The sequence below is a fragment of the Pseudopipra pipra genome, chromosome 6 (assembly GCF_036250125.1).
Source record: "Pseudopipra pipra isolate bDixPip1 chromosome 6, bDixPip1.hap1, whole genome shotgun sequence".
NCBI classification, from domain to species: Eukaryota; Metazoa; Chordata; class Aves; order Passeriformes; family Pipridae; genus Pseudopipra; species Pseudopipra pipra.
Genome location: NC_087554.1, coordinates 41,665,907 through 41,685,203, shown reverse-complemented (window position 1 = coordinate 41,685,203; position 19,297 = coordinate 41,665,907). Strand labels below are relative to the sequence as shown.

Genomic DNA, 19,297 nt, shown 5'->3' with positions numbered 1-19,297 from the left:
CCCCGTTCCCGTCCCACATCCCCGGTTCCAGCCCCGCAGCCCCGGCCCCGCCCCGCGGTGACGCAGCGGCGGCGGCGGTCACGTGCAGCGGAGGGAGGCCCGGCCCGCCGCACCCGGAGCGGCCGCCATGCCGATGCCGATGCCGATGCCGATGCCGATGCCGCCGCTGCCCCTGCCCGGCCGCCCCCGCCTCGGGCGGGCCTCGCTCCTGCCGCTACTCCTGCTGCTCCTGCTCGCGGGTCCGGCGCGGCCCATCTCCTTCCAGCTGCCGGGCAAGGCGCGGAAGTGCCTGCGGGAGGAGATCCACCGCGACACGCTGGTCACGGGCGAGTACGAGATCGGCGCCCCGCCGGGCTCCTCCACCGGACCCTCCGCCAACCTCAAGGTGCGGCTCCGGCCGGCCGGCCGGGGGGGCGGGGGTGGCCGGGGCGGACGGCGCGGCCCCGCCTCCCCTCCCGGGGCGGGGAAGGAAGGGGTGACGTTCTCCACGCGTGACACCGGCCACGCGTGGGCTCACGGCCCGGGCCGCACGGCGGGACTCGCCCCGTGCGAGGGGACACCAGCCCGCCCAGGAGCTCGGAGTTTGGGGCAGCGAGGGACTAGGGCAGCACTTTGGCCTAAGCCCAGTACGAGCTTTTTCTCCCCAAAGATCTCGTCGTCTCGTTCCGTCCCATCCAGGCAGCTGCCGTGTAATCCGCACACGATGCGGATTATCCGGCGTCTGGCGAGACGGGCCGCTGCGATAAAGCCGTACTAAGGCTGCTGGCACCGTGTAAGTGGGAGAGAATTATGGTGACGTGGCCTTCCAAGGGCTCCCTCCCCACGTAGGGAGGGCCTGGCACAACGGGATCCTGGCACAATGGGATGGGGTCTGAGGAACCACGTTTCGGTGCACAAAATGGCTATTCCCATCTGGCTGTGTCAAGGCTTGCCTGGATTTTAAGGAGACGGGCGTTTGGTGCACAGAAGAAAATGATCCTGAAGGATCTTTAGGGAGTACAGAGTCAGCAGAATATACGGGACTAATACACCTATGTAACAAGCAGTTAGCAAAACTTAAACAGCTTCACTTTAATTCTGCCCACAATCTGCCTTTCCTAAGCTTTCTTCAAAATTCCCACCTAGGTGAGTAAGGTTTGTTGCTTTGCAGTCAGTTCATGATAGCTTTCTGTCCCTTTTTTATTTCTGTCTACATTCCCAAAGTTTTCAGAAATAAGCATGCAAACAAACAAACAGGATGGTCTTCTCAGGACACTTTGAACTCAGTGGTAATGAGTATTTTAGATCTCCTGAAATCAAGTTGCCCTTCCAGCATCTGCCTACTGATGCCTGAAGGCTTTGGGTTATTGGCAGTTGTGCTTGGTTATGGCTAGAGAAGGCTGTTTCTGGAGTCTTGCTTTTTAAAAATTGTTCTGCTGTTCTTGCATCATTTCTAAGAGAAAACTTGCCTGTGCATAGGCAGAGCCAAGCAGCATTAATGCTTTAAAATGCTGCTGGAGTATTTGCCTCATAAGGCACATGTATTTCAGTTGAAGTGCTATGTTCCCATCTGTCTCTTACCACTTGGTGACCAGGCTTCCTGATTCTCAAGTTGCCCACTCTTAGGTCAGCTGACCCCAAAGTCTCTTCCAAAACTCACTTTTATGACAGAGGACTTGTCTAGGGAGATGGTGGTGAAGCAATGAATCCAACGTTTGGATCTTAGTCTGGCTTTGCTGATGAAGCTGGTATTCACGTAGTACTGCTCATGGAAGTTCTATTTTGTTCTAACTGTAAAATAAAATAAAATTAAAAAGTCCTATATTAGTTTGAAAAGCTACAAAGAAGAAATAATAATTTATGTAGTTTTTGCTTTCCTTCAGGTATGCTGTGGCCTTCCAGTATGCTGGATCTGTTATAAGTGCTGAAACCCCTCTGCTAGGTGCCTGCTTTCTCTTTGGTTTGTGTGGGAAAGGTTAGTTCAGGGCATCATGTCTGCAGGTAGTCTCTCTCCTTCTGCACTGGATGGTCCTGCCTTGCCCTCCTGGGTTGGGCCATCGAACAGAGGAGTTTGGTAGTTAATTCTGTCCAGGCTCAGGTGGGTTTCTGCCAGTGAGCTGAATTTATGTGTGTGTGATACCCCAGCACTAACAGTGGCACCCTCTGTTTTGGAGGAATCTACAGGCTCTGCCAGCTGGCTGCTGAGGGCCCTGCCACGTGCCTCTGCCCCATTGTCGAGGCTGGCACTTTGGGGAACTGTCTCTGTTTGTCAAGAGCGAACAATGCCCTGTCTGTAGGGGATCGCATTACCGTAAGTAACTTTAGAATAGCATGAAAACTCCCTTTCAGGTCGACTCCCCCACAGGCCGTCTGACTGCGCTATTAGCAGCTTCTCCCGCCCCCGCAGGCCAGGCTCAATGGGCAGTGTATTTGGCTGATTTGGATAGTGCTATTCAGTTCTGATGAAAGCGGATAGCAGAGCTTTTACAGTCCAGAATCCTGTTCATGAGCTGCAAAGGGCAAAAATGGATCAAGCTGCATAATATTCTCTGGATAAAGATTAGCTCTGGTGTCTACAAAGCCCTAAGGGAATAGTGCTCAAAATAATAGGGACCGCTGAGAGCTAAGTTGTTCTGAGAACTTCTTGGGATGGAGAACCCAGTGTGCAGAGTGTATGGTGTCATGCCGATGAGGCATGTTGGTTAATTGGGACCACTCCACTAAATAGCGTGTGCCATATAGTGGCCAAACCACAGGCTTTTACACTGTGTCTGCGTGGTCAGACATGGACAGTCCTGTACTCCAGCCTGCTCACTTGGACCCAGTGCCTCCCAGTAGTCTGGTGGCCTCCAGACAGGAGGTGGCTGTTTTCTGGTGGCGTGTGGCAGGAGGGGGGTAGCACAGCTGGCTGTGCCTGATTGCGCAGGTGTGCTTTCATCTGCTTGCTGCTTGGAAACAGGTAGAGCTCTGAGCAGAAACTGCAGCATGGGAGAAGACTGCTCCTTGTTCTCAGATGCAAACAACATATGGTGCAGGGGCAGCTACAACAAAGCCCTTAACAGACAATTGTGGGATAATCTGTATGTAGAGGAAGCTTGTTCCTAAAGTCTTGCCTGCTATGGTTTATACCGTCAGGCCTGAGGATTTATATACTTTCTTGTTTTTCCTGCCTCATGCAGCAACTCTAATTATGCATGAGAAGGTCCACGTTTGTTTTAAATCCAGCAGGCTACCAGCATCAGTGGTATCTCATGGCAGAGAGTTAATTAGGTGTTCTAATAAGAATAAAGGGTGTTTCCTTAGAATAACTCTGGGTATGTAGCCCTTTTGAAAGGTCTTTGTACAGGGAAGCCAGGCTGTTTTTCCCTCATAAGATGGAGTAAAGTCTGACCTACCTTTTCCATAGCACAAATTATTTTGGGTACTTTTATCTTACATACCCTTAAAATTATTCCCAAGATTTTTAGTCTTTTCATCTCTAAGACTTTCAAAGACCCCTAGTAACTGTAGCATTTGTGCCTTTTCAGACATACCTGTTGATGGATAGAGTTGAGGGAAACTGGGAGGCATTCCAGTGGAATCACACTGTTGATTTTCATGCAGTGTTGTAACACCTCTGGGTTTTTCCACCCCTCTTCGAGGTCAGAGTGTTTCAACTGGATGGAGCCTCATTAATTGAGCAGTTATTCTCAAGTTTGTGTCATGAAATGCATGTCCTTTATTTATACTCTTTGTTGAAGCATTTTTATAGACCTTCCACAGTTTTTGCCTATTCTTAGTAGTTTTATAGACTTAGTGCAAAGCAGTCATTATTCTGTCTGCGTAGTCTGAATAGTCCTCTGAAGTGGCCACTTTTATGGATCTTGGCACCCAAACCTTGTCTACCTCAGAGCCACGCTCATGATTCATTTCAAGAGGAATAGATGTGCCCTTCTCCATCTTCTGGGGAATGAGTCGTCTTTGTCCCATAAGGCTTCTCCATATCTCTGTTGCTATGGGAGTTCATGGATTTTGCTTGCAAAATTAAGGCAGTGAATAACTGTTTGGTTCAGCTAGAGTTCCTACATGTAGTCTGTATTTGGGGTTTACAGGAGGAAGAGGAATTAGTGTGGTTTTCAGTTTGGGTTTTTTTTTTTTTGGTTGCTTGGTTGGTTGATTACTTTTTGGTGGTAGGGGTTTTTTCTTTGGGTGTTTTTTGGGTTTGTTTTTTTTTGAATCTAAAGAGTCAATAATTACTTTAGAGTCACTCTGGCTGTCAGCTCCTGGAGTGGGGATTACAAGCGGAGGAACTGATGTAGTTGTGAAGAAGGAGGGAAACTGTTGAAAGGAGAAAGCATCAGATCCAAAGGGATTACTAGGATTACTTTTCCTGCACAGGCAGCATGAACCCGTGGCAGCAAAGTACTGTTACCATCATTTTCTCTGTTACAAATAATATTTCTTACCCTCATTGTCTCTCTTATAGATAACTGACTCAGCTGGGCACATCCTGTACGCCAAGGAGGATGCCACTAAGGGCAAGTTTGCCTTCACCACTGAAGACTATGATATGTTTGAGGCCTGCTTTGAGAGCAAGCTTCCTGTGGGTAAGTGAAAGATCTGTTGGCTGCTTCTAGTTTCTGATCATGATAACGTGGATTAGGGATACAGGTAAAAATGATCCTTAGCATGGTCCACAGAATACTGTTTGACTTTTAAAGCTGATCCTCAGGGTGTTGTGGGCAGTCTCACTGCAGAGTATCTGCTGTCAGTGTTGCATTTGAAGTTTAATAATTCTCTGTGGCTGTTGTGTAGAGTGCTTGGTTTCCTCTGAAAGGGGAATCAGATGTTCCTCCCACAACAGTCACCACAGTTTCAATAAGTGGCAGTACCAGGGAGCAAACCACACTTCTTTTGCCAGTTTCATGCTTCTCCCCATCTTGCAGTTGAGTCAGGACAGAGCAAGATGCCATCATCTCCAGGACCTGTCTTTCACCCCTGCTGGCCAGCTCTTCCCATTTGGTAGAACTTGATCTCTCCACAAGTGTGTACTTGGCAGCTATCCTGCAATAGGTTGATAACCATTTTCTGGGGTTTAGCTATGCGTGTATAAGGAATGTGGCCTTGATTTGCACCCACAAGTGGTCAGTAAAGGGAAGGGGAAATGAGCAAGGACGTCAGCCTTGCATTTGTGCTGCAAGGATGGTTGCCTAACGAGTGCTCAGGCTCGTTTCCTATGAGTGTGACGCGTGTGTTGCTTTGAGTGGCTGCACTCAACTTCAGGACAAACGTGCTGAAATTGGCCAACACATGGGCTCTCATCTCATCTACAGTGGTGTGAGTCTGTGCAAGTTTGTAGGTGCTACGTCTTTTCGTTGTCAGAGTTCTGCTCCCTGGACCCAGTCATTCTTAGGTCTTATCCTAAAAGATCCCGGAGCATTTCACAGAGCAGTCACTAGCAACATGCCTCGTATCTGGTGAAAGGCAGACACTGTTTTGCTGTTCTGCTCCACATATAAGATGCAAATAGTTCGCAAGTTGCAGAGAACTTTCCAGAAAGAGAAGGCTATATTCTTTACTGGGATTGGGAGGGATCTGGCTTGTAACACCTCTTCTGTAGTATTTTACAGATAAGATAGTGACCCCCAATGTTCAGGATTATTCTTTTATTTTACTCCAAAGGTAGGATTTCCAAATGTTCCTTAACACATTGAGACATGCAGGCACTAGTGACTCATCTGGGAGTCACTCATGCTGTTTACTTTCCAACACCTGGGTATTTGAGAAGTCTCCAGACAGTCCTGCAGATCCTTTCATAGCTTGCATGTGATCACACACTGAGGTGGGAAAGGCTTCTTTCTTTAGTTGTGTCTAGACTCTTAGTTTGGTGCTTGTGAGCAGCAGTTTCTTGCCTAGACTGAGTCCCTTACAACTCTTTTGATTGTAGCAAATGTTTATTCCCTGGCTCCCTAGTTGCAAATTTGTTTTAAAGTTTTCAATACTGACAAGGATAAAATATTTCTAAATGCAGCTTCTACCCTGATGATCTGTAGGGCACTGAGGTGCCAAAGTCTAGAGCTCTTCAACTGACCAACTGGATCCTTCTGGAGGCTTTCTCTTTAGGGGCCTTCAAGCTGCCAGTTTTTTTGGACCCAGGTGCCCCACATTCCTTGCCAAAGAGAGATACTGCATGGGGAGTATCTCCAGATTTCCCATGTCTACTGGAAATCAAGGAAATAATGAAGTAAGGGAGGTGGCACTGTGAGGCTTGATCATCTGCAGGACTTGGTTAAGGTACTTTGAAAGAAGTAACCAGGTCACAAGGAAGTGCCTTGTTTCCTCTATAAGATCAGCATGGGAATGGGGAAACTGACCAAATGTTGTTTAATCCCCATGTTTCTCTTTAAAGTTTAGGGTTTTTTTCACAGTCTTATAAAGTAAGTGGTCAGGACTTGTAAGGCGGCAGCCAAGGAGGATGTTGGTGGAGTACCGGAAGAGAAAAACTGTTGGTAGAAGACACCCAGAACCGTTGGGACCTGAAGGGTCTAAGCAACTGGGATTTCTCAATCCCTAACCACAGAAATGAGGAAGAGGAAGTAAGAAGGAGATCCTGTTTAGAAGGTCCACCTTATCAGAGTGGAAGAGCTCTTAGGGTGCTTCTTGGAGCTGTGGGTGTTTGCAAGACAGGCTTTTTACCCTCTTCCAGGGTAAATGGTCCTGCCTTCCTGACCAGTGCTCTGTTCCCAGGCACATTTACTCTCCCACCCAATGCTAATCTCTAAAATGAACAGCCTGGCCTCACTGCATTCTCCCCTCTAGGGCTCTTCCTGTGGGCTAATCTGTAACTCTTTGCTCCTTCGGTAGTCCTTCTCTTCCCAAACTTTCTTAAGAGTGTCAGGACTCCTTTTTTCTGGAATTCCTGTAGGAAAATTTTTGACATTCTGTTCAACTGCCCTGCTTTTCCACTGACTTTGCAAATTAGAGCTCGTCTAGTCTCCTGGGGAACAGTTCTGTACTCATGTGAGATAATCTTATGAAGACCTGGAGAATGTAGGTATCAGTTTAGTCAAGATCTCTGAGTCTTGACTGTTTTTCTCTTTGCTGCTGATCCAGCCTGCTCTGGTGAGCCCTGGCTGCAGGAGAAGCAGGTGGTTACTGAGGTATGATGAGTGCAAAGGGAGCTGCCTAGTGACTTGGGCTCAGTAAACTTGTAGGAAGAGCAGCTTGAGTTTTTCCAGGGCAGTTCCTGACAATGCTAACCTCTTGCAGAACGTCTGCTCTCCATCCCTTTGCACCCAGGACTTTAACGTTTCTGATTTCTTACTGCCTCTTGGCAGCTCTCCTTTTCAGCCTAACAAATTAATTCTTGCAGTTCTGTTCTTCTTTTCACTGACTTTTTCATCTTTCTCATCTCTTCCTGCAAGCTCCAGCTCTCCACCCAAGTTGCTGTAATTTAAGCAACACTGAAAAAACCTCTCCCTGAACTGTGTGCTTTGAATTTTCCTCTGCAACTACTGTTGGATGCCAGTCTCAACACATGCTGGTACATGTATGCTATAAGCAGTCAAAACTCATGGTTGGAGAAAGGAGCACCACCAGGTGGTTGTATACAGCCTGTCTATTAAAGACCAGTGCTGTGATTTTAGTTTGGTTTGGGTTTGTTTTTTTTTTTACAGTAACTGGTCTTTTATAAGAAAACAAAAAAAATTAATCCTAATCCTAATTTATCCTTTAGGCTCTTATATAGTGCATTTCCATCAGGAAATTCAAGAAACAATTGATATGCACCATCTTATCAGTAGGTTATTTATTGTTCTGCTGGCAGTAGAAGGTGGAGGTGATTCTACTGTGGTGTTGAAGAGCTGTTCAGTGAGTTGGTAGAGAAAAAATTTGGGGATGTTGTATCAAAGATATGGAGTATCTTCCAGTATCCAATAGGAGTGACCCAGCATAACCTGTAAGTTGAATTTTTTTGTGAACTGAGGGTATGTCTACCCGGCAGCCTTTTGTGACAAAATATGAGTGTTGAACATACTCCCGGATAGACACTCTGAAATTCACGGTTTAAATTCAGACACTGTATTTTGCTGGAAGCCGTCTGAGGACAGCTATATGCTCCAGCATGCTGGGCTTTGGGAATGTTTTAGGTACAGACATTTTCTTGGTGGGTGGTATAGTGGAGTGTGACACTCAGATCAGCTGACATGCTGCATTTTTTAGAGTATCTGATATGCCTATCCTATATATATATATATATTGTCCTAGTGTGAACGTTCTCAGATGTGACACTTTGTAGCAGTTAAAAGAAGCTGTAAGCCATAGGTGTCCCTAGCCTGGGGGCTACAGCCTTGAAAGATATCTACTGTGCTGTTGACTGCAGTCTTATGTGCTGTTTGAGTGGCTCCAGCTGGCAGTTCTCTGAGGCAGTGCTTTCCCAGCTTCAGAAGCTTCTTGATGTCTTGGGGTTTGCATAGCAGCGTGGTTCTCAGGTATCTGAGATCATTGGTAAGGGGATTTCCTTGGTTTCTGCAGATACTCCAGCATGTGAGGGTCGGTAGTCCCCATATGTCATATTCCTCAGTTGGAGCAGTTTATCTTCTGCTCCTTTTAATGTAAAGTCATTTACAACCCCAGTAACCTTGACAAGTTGCTGGTTCACTTCCTGTTAGGAGGAATGTGAGCCCCCAGTTGAATATTTGTCCCTCCGATGACTTGTCTTTCGCTAGGCTGTGTCATAGCAGCTGGTGTTCATGTTCTAATCCTCTGCAGTTTTTACAGTGATTTGCATCCTATACACTCTCAGTGTTTTTAGTTACAGCTTGTTCTCATTATCTCTGGGAGGCTCTCCTTCAGCCAGGATTTATTGTGAAGTCTCTGTATTTTTAGGCTGGACTGTGCTGCCTCCGCAGATAGCTGCAGACATGGAGGGGAGGGGAGGGAGTTGTGAGTTCTTCCTCAGTGGTGGGAAGAGCTGGTGATTTCCTGGCAGGCTGAATGTTTTGCACAAGGAATCCTTTCATTATGCTTCCAGGAACAGGGAGGATGCCGGACCAGCTCGTGACTCTGGATATGAAGCATGGTGTTGAAGCAAAGAACTACGAGGAGGTATGTCCCCTGGCTGCCTGCACTGCAGGCTCCTCTTTCCCAGTACTCACGTGATGCTGTCTGTAGATCTGGGGCTCGTGATGGGAAGCTCTTTTCCCAGTGGTGATGAAAGCCTGTCTGCAGCCTACAATTGCAGTGAAGCTTTGTGTGTTATGGGAGAAAAAAAAAGACAAACATCAACTAGAATTAATTCTGTACTCTGGGAACTGTAGCCTAATATGTGAATTTCTTTGCTAGGACAGCGTGACCCAGCTTCTGGGCATAGGCATTAGAGGCAATAAGGGACTGAGAGGTGAAGTTTCCCCAGCCCCAGCAGCAGAGGGCATTTTAGGTTAACATCAAATCCTCTTAAAGGTCAAGTTGCGATGTTACTGTTCTTACCTTCCTGACTATAAGATGTACTGGCTCAGCGGGCCTGAAATGACGCTTGTGTGTTTCTAAGAACTGGCAGTGTATCAATATAAAGGTGTTTGGCAGAGTAGTAGCTGCTGTGTAATGGGTATTTGGTTTGAAGGCGTGACACTGCAAATAGGCATAGAGCCTAAACATTTACATCTTAGGAGGGGGTAGGCTTCTTAGACCCAAGAGCTAGCTGTGTAGAATAGCAGTTGCTTTGTGGCTGAGACAGTCCTGGCTGGTGTGGGTGCTGAATTTTGATGCCAGCTACCATGCTTTTGGCTCACTAGAATTTGGGATCAGTCAGCCCCCAGTACAGAGCCTGTGCCTGAGACAATGAGAATTGCTGTTGGAGAAAGATTCCCACAAATGATTGCTGTGTCCACTGCGCACGAGAGCATGGGAGATTCCTTAGGGAGGAGAGTGGGTAGCAGAGGAAGCTGTGCATGGTGCCAGTCAGAAAATGAACGGATTTCTGAAGTATTTATCATGGTGTTTTTATATCCTTTTGAACTTTGTGCTATCTGGTTCTCTGTTGCTTAAGTCAGTTGAGAGCACATCCTATGTGGAGAGTAAGAAAGTGCTTGGGGTCAGGGAAGAGCAGAACAGTCATTCCTTAAGTCAGTCTGGAGCACATCCTACATGGAGAGTAAAAACGTGCTTGGGTTCAGGGAAGAGTGCAGCAGTCATTGGGCCAGCTGTCTGTCAGCTGAAGGATTGCAACTGGGATGAATCCCTGGGAGTGTAACTGGGAGGATTATGTTGGCTACATTTACAGAATCCCTTTAAATACCACTCCACAGTATAGTCTAGAGTTGATTACTATAGTGCTACCTAAAAGACCCATATGCAGAAAGGTTTTCTTATGCCCATGTATCTATGCACTCTGGTTATACTGATAAAACTATCTTGGAATAAAGGTATGTATCCATTATGCTCATCAGTGTAGTTACATTGATGGAAAAGTTCTGTGGACAAATACAGGAGAAGAATTTAGACTTGCAGTCCCACCTGATACCAAATGCGGATCTTGGCAGCCCTGGCAAGCATCCTTGACTTGTGAGGACTTCTCATAGTGGCAGGCAGTGTTGAGCAGCATATATGCGAAGGACTCAAACTGATTTACTGTTTGCACAGCTGCTATAGATGTTTAACTATGCTGCTTTGCAGTGTGTTTTCTTCCATGCTCTCTCCTGCCAGGTTACTGTAGTATTTGGCTTGATAGGTTGCTATAAGGCCTCAGAGGGAAGGACTGTTGCTCAGATTTCTCTCCTAGAATTGCAGCCTTTTTGAGCCTTTTGCTTGTGACATTCATCTGCTGTTGGGTACCAGTGACCCGTCGTATCCCCCAGTTCTTCTTGCTGAATTGCTGCAAGGAGACTTGATTAAGGGAGTTGAACAAGAGTCACTAATACTGTCCTGCTTGTGCATGGATATATGCTGTGAGAGGAGGGGTGGTGTTCAAGTGTGACTTCATAAGCTTTCATAGATCCAGATGTTCTTAGAGCAAAGCAGCTGGAATAGTGAGCTGGGTTAGAAAATCTAACTGCAGTGTCATGCCTTAGTTCCCCAGGTTAGGGAGGAATAACTTTATCCGTTCAATAAGTAGAAATTAAGGTAGGGAAAAGTGAAAAGACTTGTGAGGGCACTAAGAATGCTTGGCGATCTAGGTTCTTTTCCACATCAGCTACTCCTTGTCAATTCTTGACTACAGTGTATCTCCTTTTGTGCTAGGAAGTGCGTTAGACTTCCACAGATCTTTGAATGACCCCTGGGAAGTTTGTGGGAGTTGTCTCAGTTCTGATGTAGAGTGTTCCTTCTAGGATGATATTGTTCCACCATCACAGATGCTTGGTGGGCTCTTTACAAAATCCCTTGGAGCAGCTTGGCATATTGACTTCATTAGGGATGAAGGAGGCTCCAGGACTGCCCAGGGAGGTGGTGGTCACCGTCCCTGGAGGTGTTTAAGGAAAGACTGGAAATGGCACTTAGAGCCATGGTCTAGTTGACAGGGTAGTGTTAGGTCATAGGTTGGACTTCATGATCTCAGAGGTCTTCTTCAATGTAATTGATTCCGGGATTCTGTGATTCAGGATATATGTCTGGGAGCACATGCAGGACTAAAAGTAGGTATTGAATGTTTGTAGCTACACCTACTAAGAGCAACTGAAGGGATGCAGGATGGTTTTTCCCAGTGGAACCCTTGTAGGGTTCTGTAGGATTCTGTGAATGAGGAAGCAAGTCCTCAAGGAAGATAATGGAGCTGGTCAGTGCAAGGCTAGCTTGTCAGTAGAGCTCCCCAAGTCCTCCTGTGTGATACAGACCTGCTGCTCTAGCTGTGTTAGCAGAGCCTGGGCCAGGTTTTCAGCAAAGCTCTGCTGGCAGGTATGTGTCCAGGTCACAGGTTTTGTCATTACAGCCTATTGGCTAGAAGGCAGGAGGGGGTCAACCTACTGCTTCCTACCACTCCTGACAAACGCACTTCGAATTGCTGTGCTGGCAGAGCTATAATATACAGCTCACCTCAGCATAAAAATCCCCAGGTGATTGTTTGATGGCTTGCTGCTTGCAAGCATACATGTGTCACATGGAGATCCTTCAGTGGAATGGCTGATTAGCTAGCACTGGCCTGGTCACAAGCATCTCTGCATCTCTTCAGCTGGGCTCTGACGCGCGGGCAGCTGCCTCTGGAAGTGGTGTTTTGGGGATGCTTGCATGCAAGGTGCCCAGTTGCCTGCCTGTCAGCAGGGACCACTGAGGGATGGCATCCTGCAGCTTATGTCTGAGAAATCCTGCGTGGCTGTGAGGCTGGTGGTGAGCTGCAGGTGCTCTGTGTGTTCTGTGCAGTTTTCTGTAGCACATCTTTCCTCTGCTGCATTACTTGGGGACACAGCATCTGGCCTTATTGCAGCAGCCTGTCATTTGCTGGTAATAGTGACAAAGTCTGTGCAAGATGGAGAGTTACCCAAATCCTACACTGTAGCAGTGGCAGGAATTGGAATTAGCTTCCTGTGAGTGTCCTTGTGTCACAGGTTTTACATAACTGCTGTGTCAGTTACGGTCAGGACTGGGGCAGGGACACGTTTACATATGCAACTTAAATAGTTGCTGCTGTTGGCTGTGCTTTCTAACTGAACTTTTCTGTGGATTTTTATTTTCGGACGCCAAGCGTGTGACCTGTTGGGCGGTGGGCCAGGTGTTGCCCAGAAGCTGGGTCCTGCCCGGCCCAGCTCAGTTCCTGAGGGAAGCGGCCGTTCCCGAGGGGAGCCGGGCCCGGCCGCGGCCCGGCAGCGCCACCTGGTGGCACGAGGCGGGCGCAGCGCCTGGTGCCCGCGGGGTCCCTGCCAAGGGCAGGGGCTGCCCTGGAGGGTCAGCCCAGGGGTGAAACCCCCGAGCTCTTGTGCGATACTCAAAACGTTGCTGCTGGGAACCGGGCTGCCCGGGCTTTCTGGGACGTGTGGCAACAGTTACCAAAGCTAATCTCGGTGCTAATACACCGTGTGCCTATGGAACAGTATCGTATGCGTATGTAAGTTAGTCACCTGTATCTCAGTCCATGACTTATATTCACTGGAGGTTTAGTCATGTGGCAAGTTCTTCTACCCACTCCTCAGAAGCCAAGTGTGAATAAGCTAACATTAAGCCGAATAAGGAAGAAATGTGCTTGTATGCATGCTGTGCTCCTCTGTTGTGTAGGAGGGGTAGTAGGAAAGTGTGTTTCAGAGAACAGGTGGGAGAAGTGATAGTGTTTTATGCAATGGTAGTTTCTGGCTTGTAGAGGTATTTCCCGATGGGAAGGATGCCCCAGATCTGTAGTATGTGGGGAGGAGTGGTTCAAACTGGCAGTAAAAACCCATGTGGGAGCTTTTCTGTTTTGGCTCACTGATTTGACTCTTCTGTTTTCTAGATTGCTAAAGTGGAGAAGTTGAAGCCTCTGGAAGTAGAATTGAGGCGCTTGGAAGATCTTTCAGAGTCCATTGTTAACGACTTTGCCTATATGAAGAAGCGAGAAGAGGAGATGAGGGACACGAATGGTGAGAGACTGTGTGCCTCTTCAGAGGGCTGGAGCTCTAAGACCCCTTATTTCTGCTAAATGTGTTATTAGGACAGTACTTGGAGATCAAGTAATTATAGTGGTCTCTGCCTGTTCCTAGTAAGGGAAACCCAAAGCAGTCACTGAGTCTTGTGTGTTCTGTCTCCAGAAATCATTTCTTTCTGTCTCCATTCCTAATGTGAATTACTCTGTACTGTTTAATGTTGCCCATTAGCCACATCTTCACCTTGTTCTCTTTCATTATCCTTCTCCTTGTTCCCTCTGCTTTATTCTCAAGTACTGCTGGTTCTCGGGTAGCCTTGCCTTCATGCTGTATACTATCTTGCCTTTGAAGTTTTGCATGGGGGAGGAGAAATCCTGGGAACTTTGCCATCTTGGGGCACATCCTGTGATGTCAGACTCCCGTGCAATGGTTTGTTATCCGTTTCAGAGTCGACAAACACCCGGGTTCTGTACTTCAGCATTTTCTCCATGTGCTGTCTCATCGGACTGGCCACCTGGCAGGTTTTTTACCTGCGTCGCTTCTTCAAGGCCAAGAAGCTGATTGAGTAAAGGAGAAAATCCTCCTCCCCCTCCTCTCAGACCAGCTGAACACCGCTGGGACCTAGCCATGGCCCCCTGGAGCCATCTCACAGATGATACCCACTGACTGGAGCTTTTCTGGAGGAACTTGGACCCTAAAGGAGGAGGGGAGCCTAAACATTGGAGACAATTGGGGACTTGTGAAATCCTGTTGAATGTTGAGGGTGGGGGAGGTCATGATGGGTTTGGGTATTCCTGGGACAGCGATTAAATAAAAAAAGATGTTTCCATGACAGCTGCAGCAAGTTTTTGCGCTGTCTGTTCTCCTTTTATAATCATGGCTTGATGATGTCTCCCATCTGTCTGTGACTGCAGTGTTACTCAGAGCCACTTGACCCTGCTGCGCTCTTTAGGTGCCACACAGCTCGCACTGGAGCAGAGCAGGGGATTCCCTGTTCTGATCATCTGGGATCTAAGCCTGCAAATGGAGATGAGTGCAAAGCAATAGGATTCATCATTCCGTCAGGACCTGAGGATAGAGAGTCATCTAAGGTTTGGTCCCTGTTGTGGACTTCTGTGTTTCTCCCTGTGGGAGCTGATGTCTTTGTGCTGACAGGTCAGGGCACTTGAGCATACGGTGATTCAGCCTGGAGGAAGGGGAGCCTTGGAAGGAGGGCTTGGGAATGTGTTTGAGCTTGGAAAGAAGCCTGCTTTGCTCAAATAAGCTGTCCAGCCTTGGTCCCACCCTTGCCCCATGTTTGTCTTAGATGTGCCTCTCTTGCTTTGAAATGATACAGCATCTTTCTTGAAAGCCTTGGTCAGGAACAGCCTTTTGTATAGACAGGAGGCCTCAGATACAGTCACAGAGCAAACGGGAGCAGGTCGTGCTAGGAAACTTGGTCTTACATTGAGCAGGAGACTTCTCTTCTGTCCAGGCAGCTGAGTCCAGGCTGAGTGTCATTTTCTGAGACCTCAAAGCAAGATAAGCTGATGTTCACATGAAGCATGAGGGCCTGTGCCCTGCACTGAGGTCTGAGGGTACAACAGTGCTGTGCAGGTTAGCAGAGGAGTTGAAAGAATGTGGATGAACTAAAAAAAGCAGTACAGGGTAGAAATAGGCTAATTCTACATCTGGGGGGAGTCTGAACTGTGCCCTCAACAGAACTGTTATTCTCCTGTGCGGTACTAGACAGCAAGAGCCAGCAGCTTCTCACCATTTCTCAGCCATCCAGATGGCATGATGTTAAATAAACCAGGCTGGATAAAAACAGGCAGGTTAACTTCCTGGACCTAACCTGCTACAGTTTTTAGGCAATGATAAAAATTCTTGCACCTTCTCTGCATTCCTCCAAAGCAAGTGGTTCAGCAGCACAGCATTCTGGTGTCCTGTGTCTAGACAATTCTGGCTAGGGAAGGGGTTGTCATGGCCCTGGACCCAGCCTAGCATTTTCAAAAAAAACATAGTTTTATAATTTCTGACCTGAGTCTGATCTATTGCTAAGAAGGAAACAGTTGTCCAGGGTGAGGCAATGGGAAAGAGGAGGTAAAGCTGACCTCCTGTCATCTAAATACATCAGTACTTTGCCTTCTCTTTGCCATTGCCAAGTTACTGGAGTTGTTAGTTCCACTGGCAAGTGCTTAGATTGCTTTTAATTTGTTTGGTTTTTGATAAAGCCGTATTAGGAACCTAAGTCTACTCCTCTGCCCTTGCATCCATTTTATCCTTGTACATTTTTGAAAGCTGTTACAGTGCAGAACAGCTGTGATGCCACAGGACTGAATTACAGAAGTCATTTGAAGGTAGTTTTAGGTCCTACAGTTTGAAGCCTGTAGATCTGTTAAATTTTTGCTTTTGTTTTTATATAACTTGAAAAGACATTACGAGAAAGGGGCTTTTCCAGTCTGTTTTGATATCCTCTCCCCATCCTTATGTGAGTGCAAAGATATCTTAAAAATGGTGGCAAGGCCTTAAGTTCCCCAGGTGTCTGTTACACTCTCATCATTCTGGTGTTATGTTTGGCTCTTTACTGTACTGGCATGGTTACTGGGGAGCAGATGTGGGCAACTGGCATGGATTTACCTGTGATGACTGGTTGGGGGATTTTTGTCAACTTTCTCAAATAAAATTTCTTTGGGGAAAAACAACCCACCTCACCTTGTCGCTGTGAATCTTGTCCTCTTTGTGCATCTTCCTACAAACTGTTGTTTCCTGCAAGTTGACCAGTCGCAGGAAGCAGCAAGTACATAAACTCCCCACAAGCCTTTGGGTTTCTTTAGCAGTGGTTAGTTTCTAAAGAATTTGAAAATTCCAGACTTAAGAAGCATGCTCAGGCTTCTCTGTGGAGTGGGACCAGCACAGTAAGCGAGATCTACTACAGGTTACCATTTTTTGCCTTTCTCCCTCTCCCCTTCCTAATTGTATCTCTCTGCATGGAGGAATTTTGAGGCTGATAGTGAAACAGGGCTGGTGTTCTAGAGTACAAGATCCAGTTTTTCACCATCAGCTCCCACATAAATTTTAGTTTATTAAGACAAATGTAAGTACATTACAGTTTTGTACTTTAGAGGAAATTTTAAATTGTGGCAGATACTGAAGAGAGTGGTTAGGTATTTACTGAACTGCTGTCAGATCTCTGCTGACCCTGCAAGCCTTTAGTCATGCAGTAACCAAGCAAGATATGCCACATAACAGGACTGGGGGCACATAAATACTACACAACTAGTTAGTATTATCAGGGAGAATTTCAAGAAGGGAAATTCCCAGATCTCTGGATAAGGTTTAGCCTCTGCAAGTTCTTTCCTGGATGAATATTTGAGTATGTGAAATCGTACAGCTGTTCTCGTGCGGTAGGTTGGCAGTGGGTCTGGGCTGTTTTACAGCACTGTGGATGCAGAGCTGGTGTCTTCATTCCATTTCACTTCTGGGAAATGGGCTAAAGTTGAGCTGTTGCAGATCCTTGGGTCTGAGCCCATCTTTGTGTGTGACAGATGCATCACTGGTAGATCTATAATTGCCTGTAGCAAACTGCATCAGATGTTCCAGCCTCTTCCACCCACTTGTCAATGTGACTAACGATTTAATTATCACAGTACTCACGTGAGCATTCCTAAGTAAGGTATATCTTTGTGTATTCCCCCTCCTGCTCTGCCAGCGTAGGCTGCACCCTGCACAGAGTGCCCGCCGCAGCTGCTGTTTGTGTGGATGTGTGAGGGAATGAGCATTTTACACACTGTTGCTCATTTTTTACAAGCTGCTCAGGTATGTGAGAAGTAACCCAAGTGAACAACATCTGTGTAGCACATCAGAGACATTTGACTCAACCTAGTTTGGCAACTGGTTGTTAAGATCATGAGGGGATTCCCGCCTGTAATTTCACAGGGTCCTGTGGCAGAGGTTTGGCAAAGTAGTGTGCCCTCTTTACCGCCTCCAGTTCATGTGATATATTTCTCTCATATCTTTAGTTGTGTCCCTCTTTTTGTACTTGTCTTTCAGATGCGTGAGATGGCCATGCCTTTAGTGAACAAAGTCTTTGGGAAATGAACTTCCCTTATGTTGAAGGTGGCTTGTTGGGAAAGAGACACCACAAACCTGAAATGGAGAAATCTTTCAGAGGGAAAAAAAAGTTGGGTCTGGTGAAGACTGCAGGAGTTCAGCATTGATAGTTTTTTTCTGCTGCCCCTTCTTCAAACAAAAAAATTTGTCAGGCTTGTGCTTTTTCTGTTGTTCCTCCCCCAAATCATCAGTGGTGGTGGTGGTATGGTGGGTCTGGCAGGCCACCTTTCTCTGAGGAGGGTGGAAGGAGAAAAGCATTTAGAAAAACCGCCTGTTAGCTTTTCTTGGACCTTTTTGTACACCTGAAACAGGTGAGGCCAAGCTTTTGCTGCAGCACTAAAACACTTATATTTGCCCAGCAGTGTTTGTAGGAAGCCTGTTTTGCTTTGCACTGGAAGTCTATTGCACTGGCAGGAACTAGGAGTTGCTCTGTTTCAGCTGCAGCTGAAGTGACTTAAACTTTCTGCACAATGGTAGTAACAGATTCCTGATGCTCCTTCTGTTGCCAGAGGTCTATGCAGTTTATCACCTTAAACTCAATGCATTAGCTTTGGCACTTACAGCTCACTGTAATTTCCTTCCATAGCTGGTACTCTCAAGGTACCTTTCTCCTGAGTTTTTAAATCAGTTGCATTATGTGATCTTTGTATAAACTGCACCAAAATGTTCTGTTGAAATTGTAATGATATGAACTTGTTTTTTCTTGGTTATTTGGTGGATGCTATTCCTGCAGCTGCCATGTAGATGAGGGAAGCTGAGGGGAGGGTGTGCTTGTGTTTTCCAGCTATATCCCATGGCAGCTCTGGTCTGATCTGCTGCAGGGTTTTACCCTCTAGCATTTTCTCACCCGTACCAGCTGCTTGTGCTTTTATTTCCCTCAAATATACTTTGTTTGGAGATCTTTGGAGTAAGGTAGACGCTTGCTATGATTTGGTTTAAATGACAGTTTTCCTACCCTTACCTAAATTCATCCTTCAGTACCGATTTTGCAGGAGGCAGAATGGCACATTGCCTCTTATCAGTCTGATTTCTTTAAATGCTTTAGTAAAAAACACAGTGTAAAGTCGGGTGTATATTCTTCAGTCATATTCCAGCAAACCTGAGTGGGCAGTGGCTGCTACTTCCCTTACGGGCATCTTGCTGTGAGAATTACTGCCTGCTTTTTAAAGCATAGTAAAGGCAATACTGTGGGGCAGCTAAACCTGTTTGTAGCTACTACTGTGAGCATTTTATAGAAGAATTTGTATGATACTGTAGTTAATAATGGACAAGATAGCTCTGTTGTTCAAATAGAAAAATAAAGATTGACTTTTTCAATTAGTATTCTGATTTTCTACAACTGTTCCAGATTCCTTAATCCCATTTTCATGAGATTTTTTCACCTGTTGTTTTTTTTTTAAATTACTACTCTTTGCCAGATGACATTTTGCCACATACTCTCCTTGAAATGGAGGGAGCGAATGTTCCTTAGCAGAACACATCTGACCTTTTTTCATCCATTCCTGCAAGCTCCTTTATTATAAAACTGACATGCTGTCTTTGCTGATTGTAAGGACATCATCTTTGTATGGAAATAGTCATAATGCACAGTAAATAAATGTTGATGTATAAGTTACTTGCTTACAAATAGGTGCGTATAATGCTGAGCAGCTCTTTAACCCTCACCACATTGCAAGGAGCCCTGCTTGTTTTGTTTCATGCTCTGAGCA

General features: G+C 46.4%; 1 protein-coding gene and 1 long non-coding RNA gene across 2 annotated transcripts; one reads left to right on the top strand and one right to left on the bottom strand.

The window, feature by feature from the left end:
* The first annotated feature begins 85 nt into the window (after positions 1-85).
* On the top strand, positions 86-16,180 carry TMED10 (transmembrane p24 trafficking protein 10). Its single transcript, XM_064658770.1, has 5 exons — positions 86-385; positions 4,445-4,565; positions 8,990-9,063; positions 13,367-13,493; positions 13,944-16,180. The coding sequence occupies exons 1-5, from the start codon at positions 128-130 to the stop codon at positions 14,063-14,065; spliced, it is 702 nt and encodes a 233-aa protein (XP_064514840.1). The 5' UTR covers positions 86-127; the 3' UTR covers positions 14,066-16,180.
* LOC135416071 (uncharacterized) lies at positions 1,497-12,778 on the bottom strand. Its single transcript, XR_010431424.1, has 3 exons — positions 10,471-12,778; positions 3,513-9,204; positions 1,497-1,770 (listed from the first exon to the last, which is right to left on the bottom strand). It is a non-coding gene; the product is annotated as an uncharacterized LOC135416071 (long non-coding RNA).
* Positions 16,181-19,297: the final 3,117 nt, after the last annotated feature.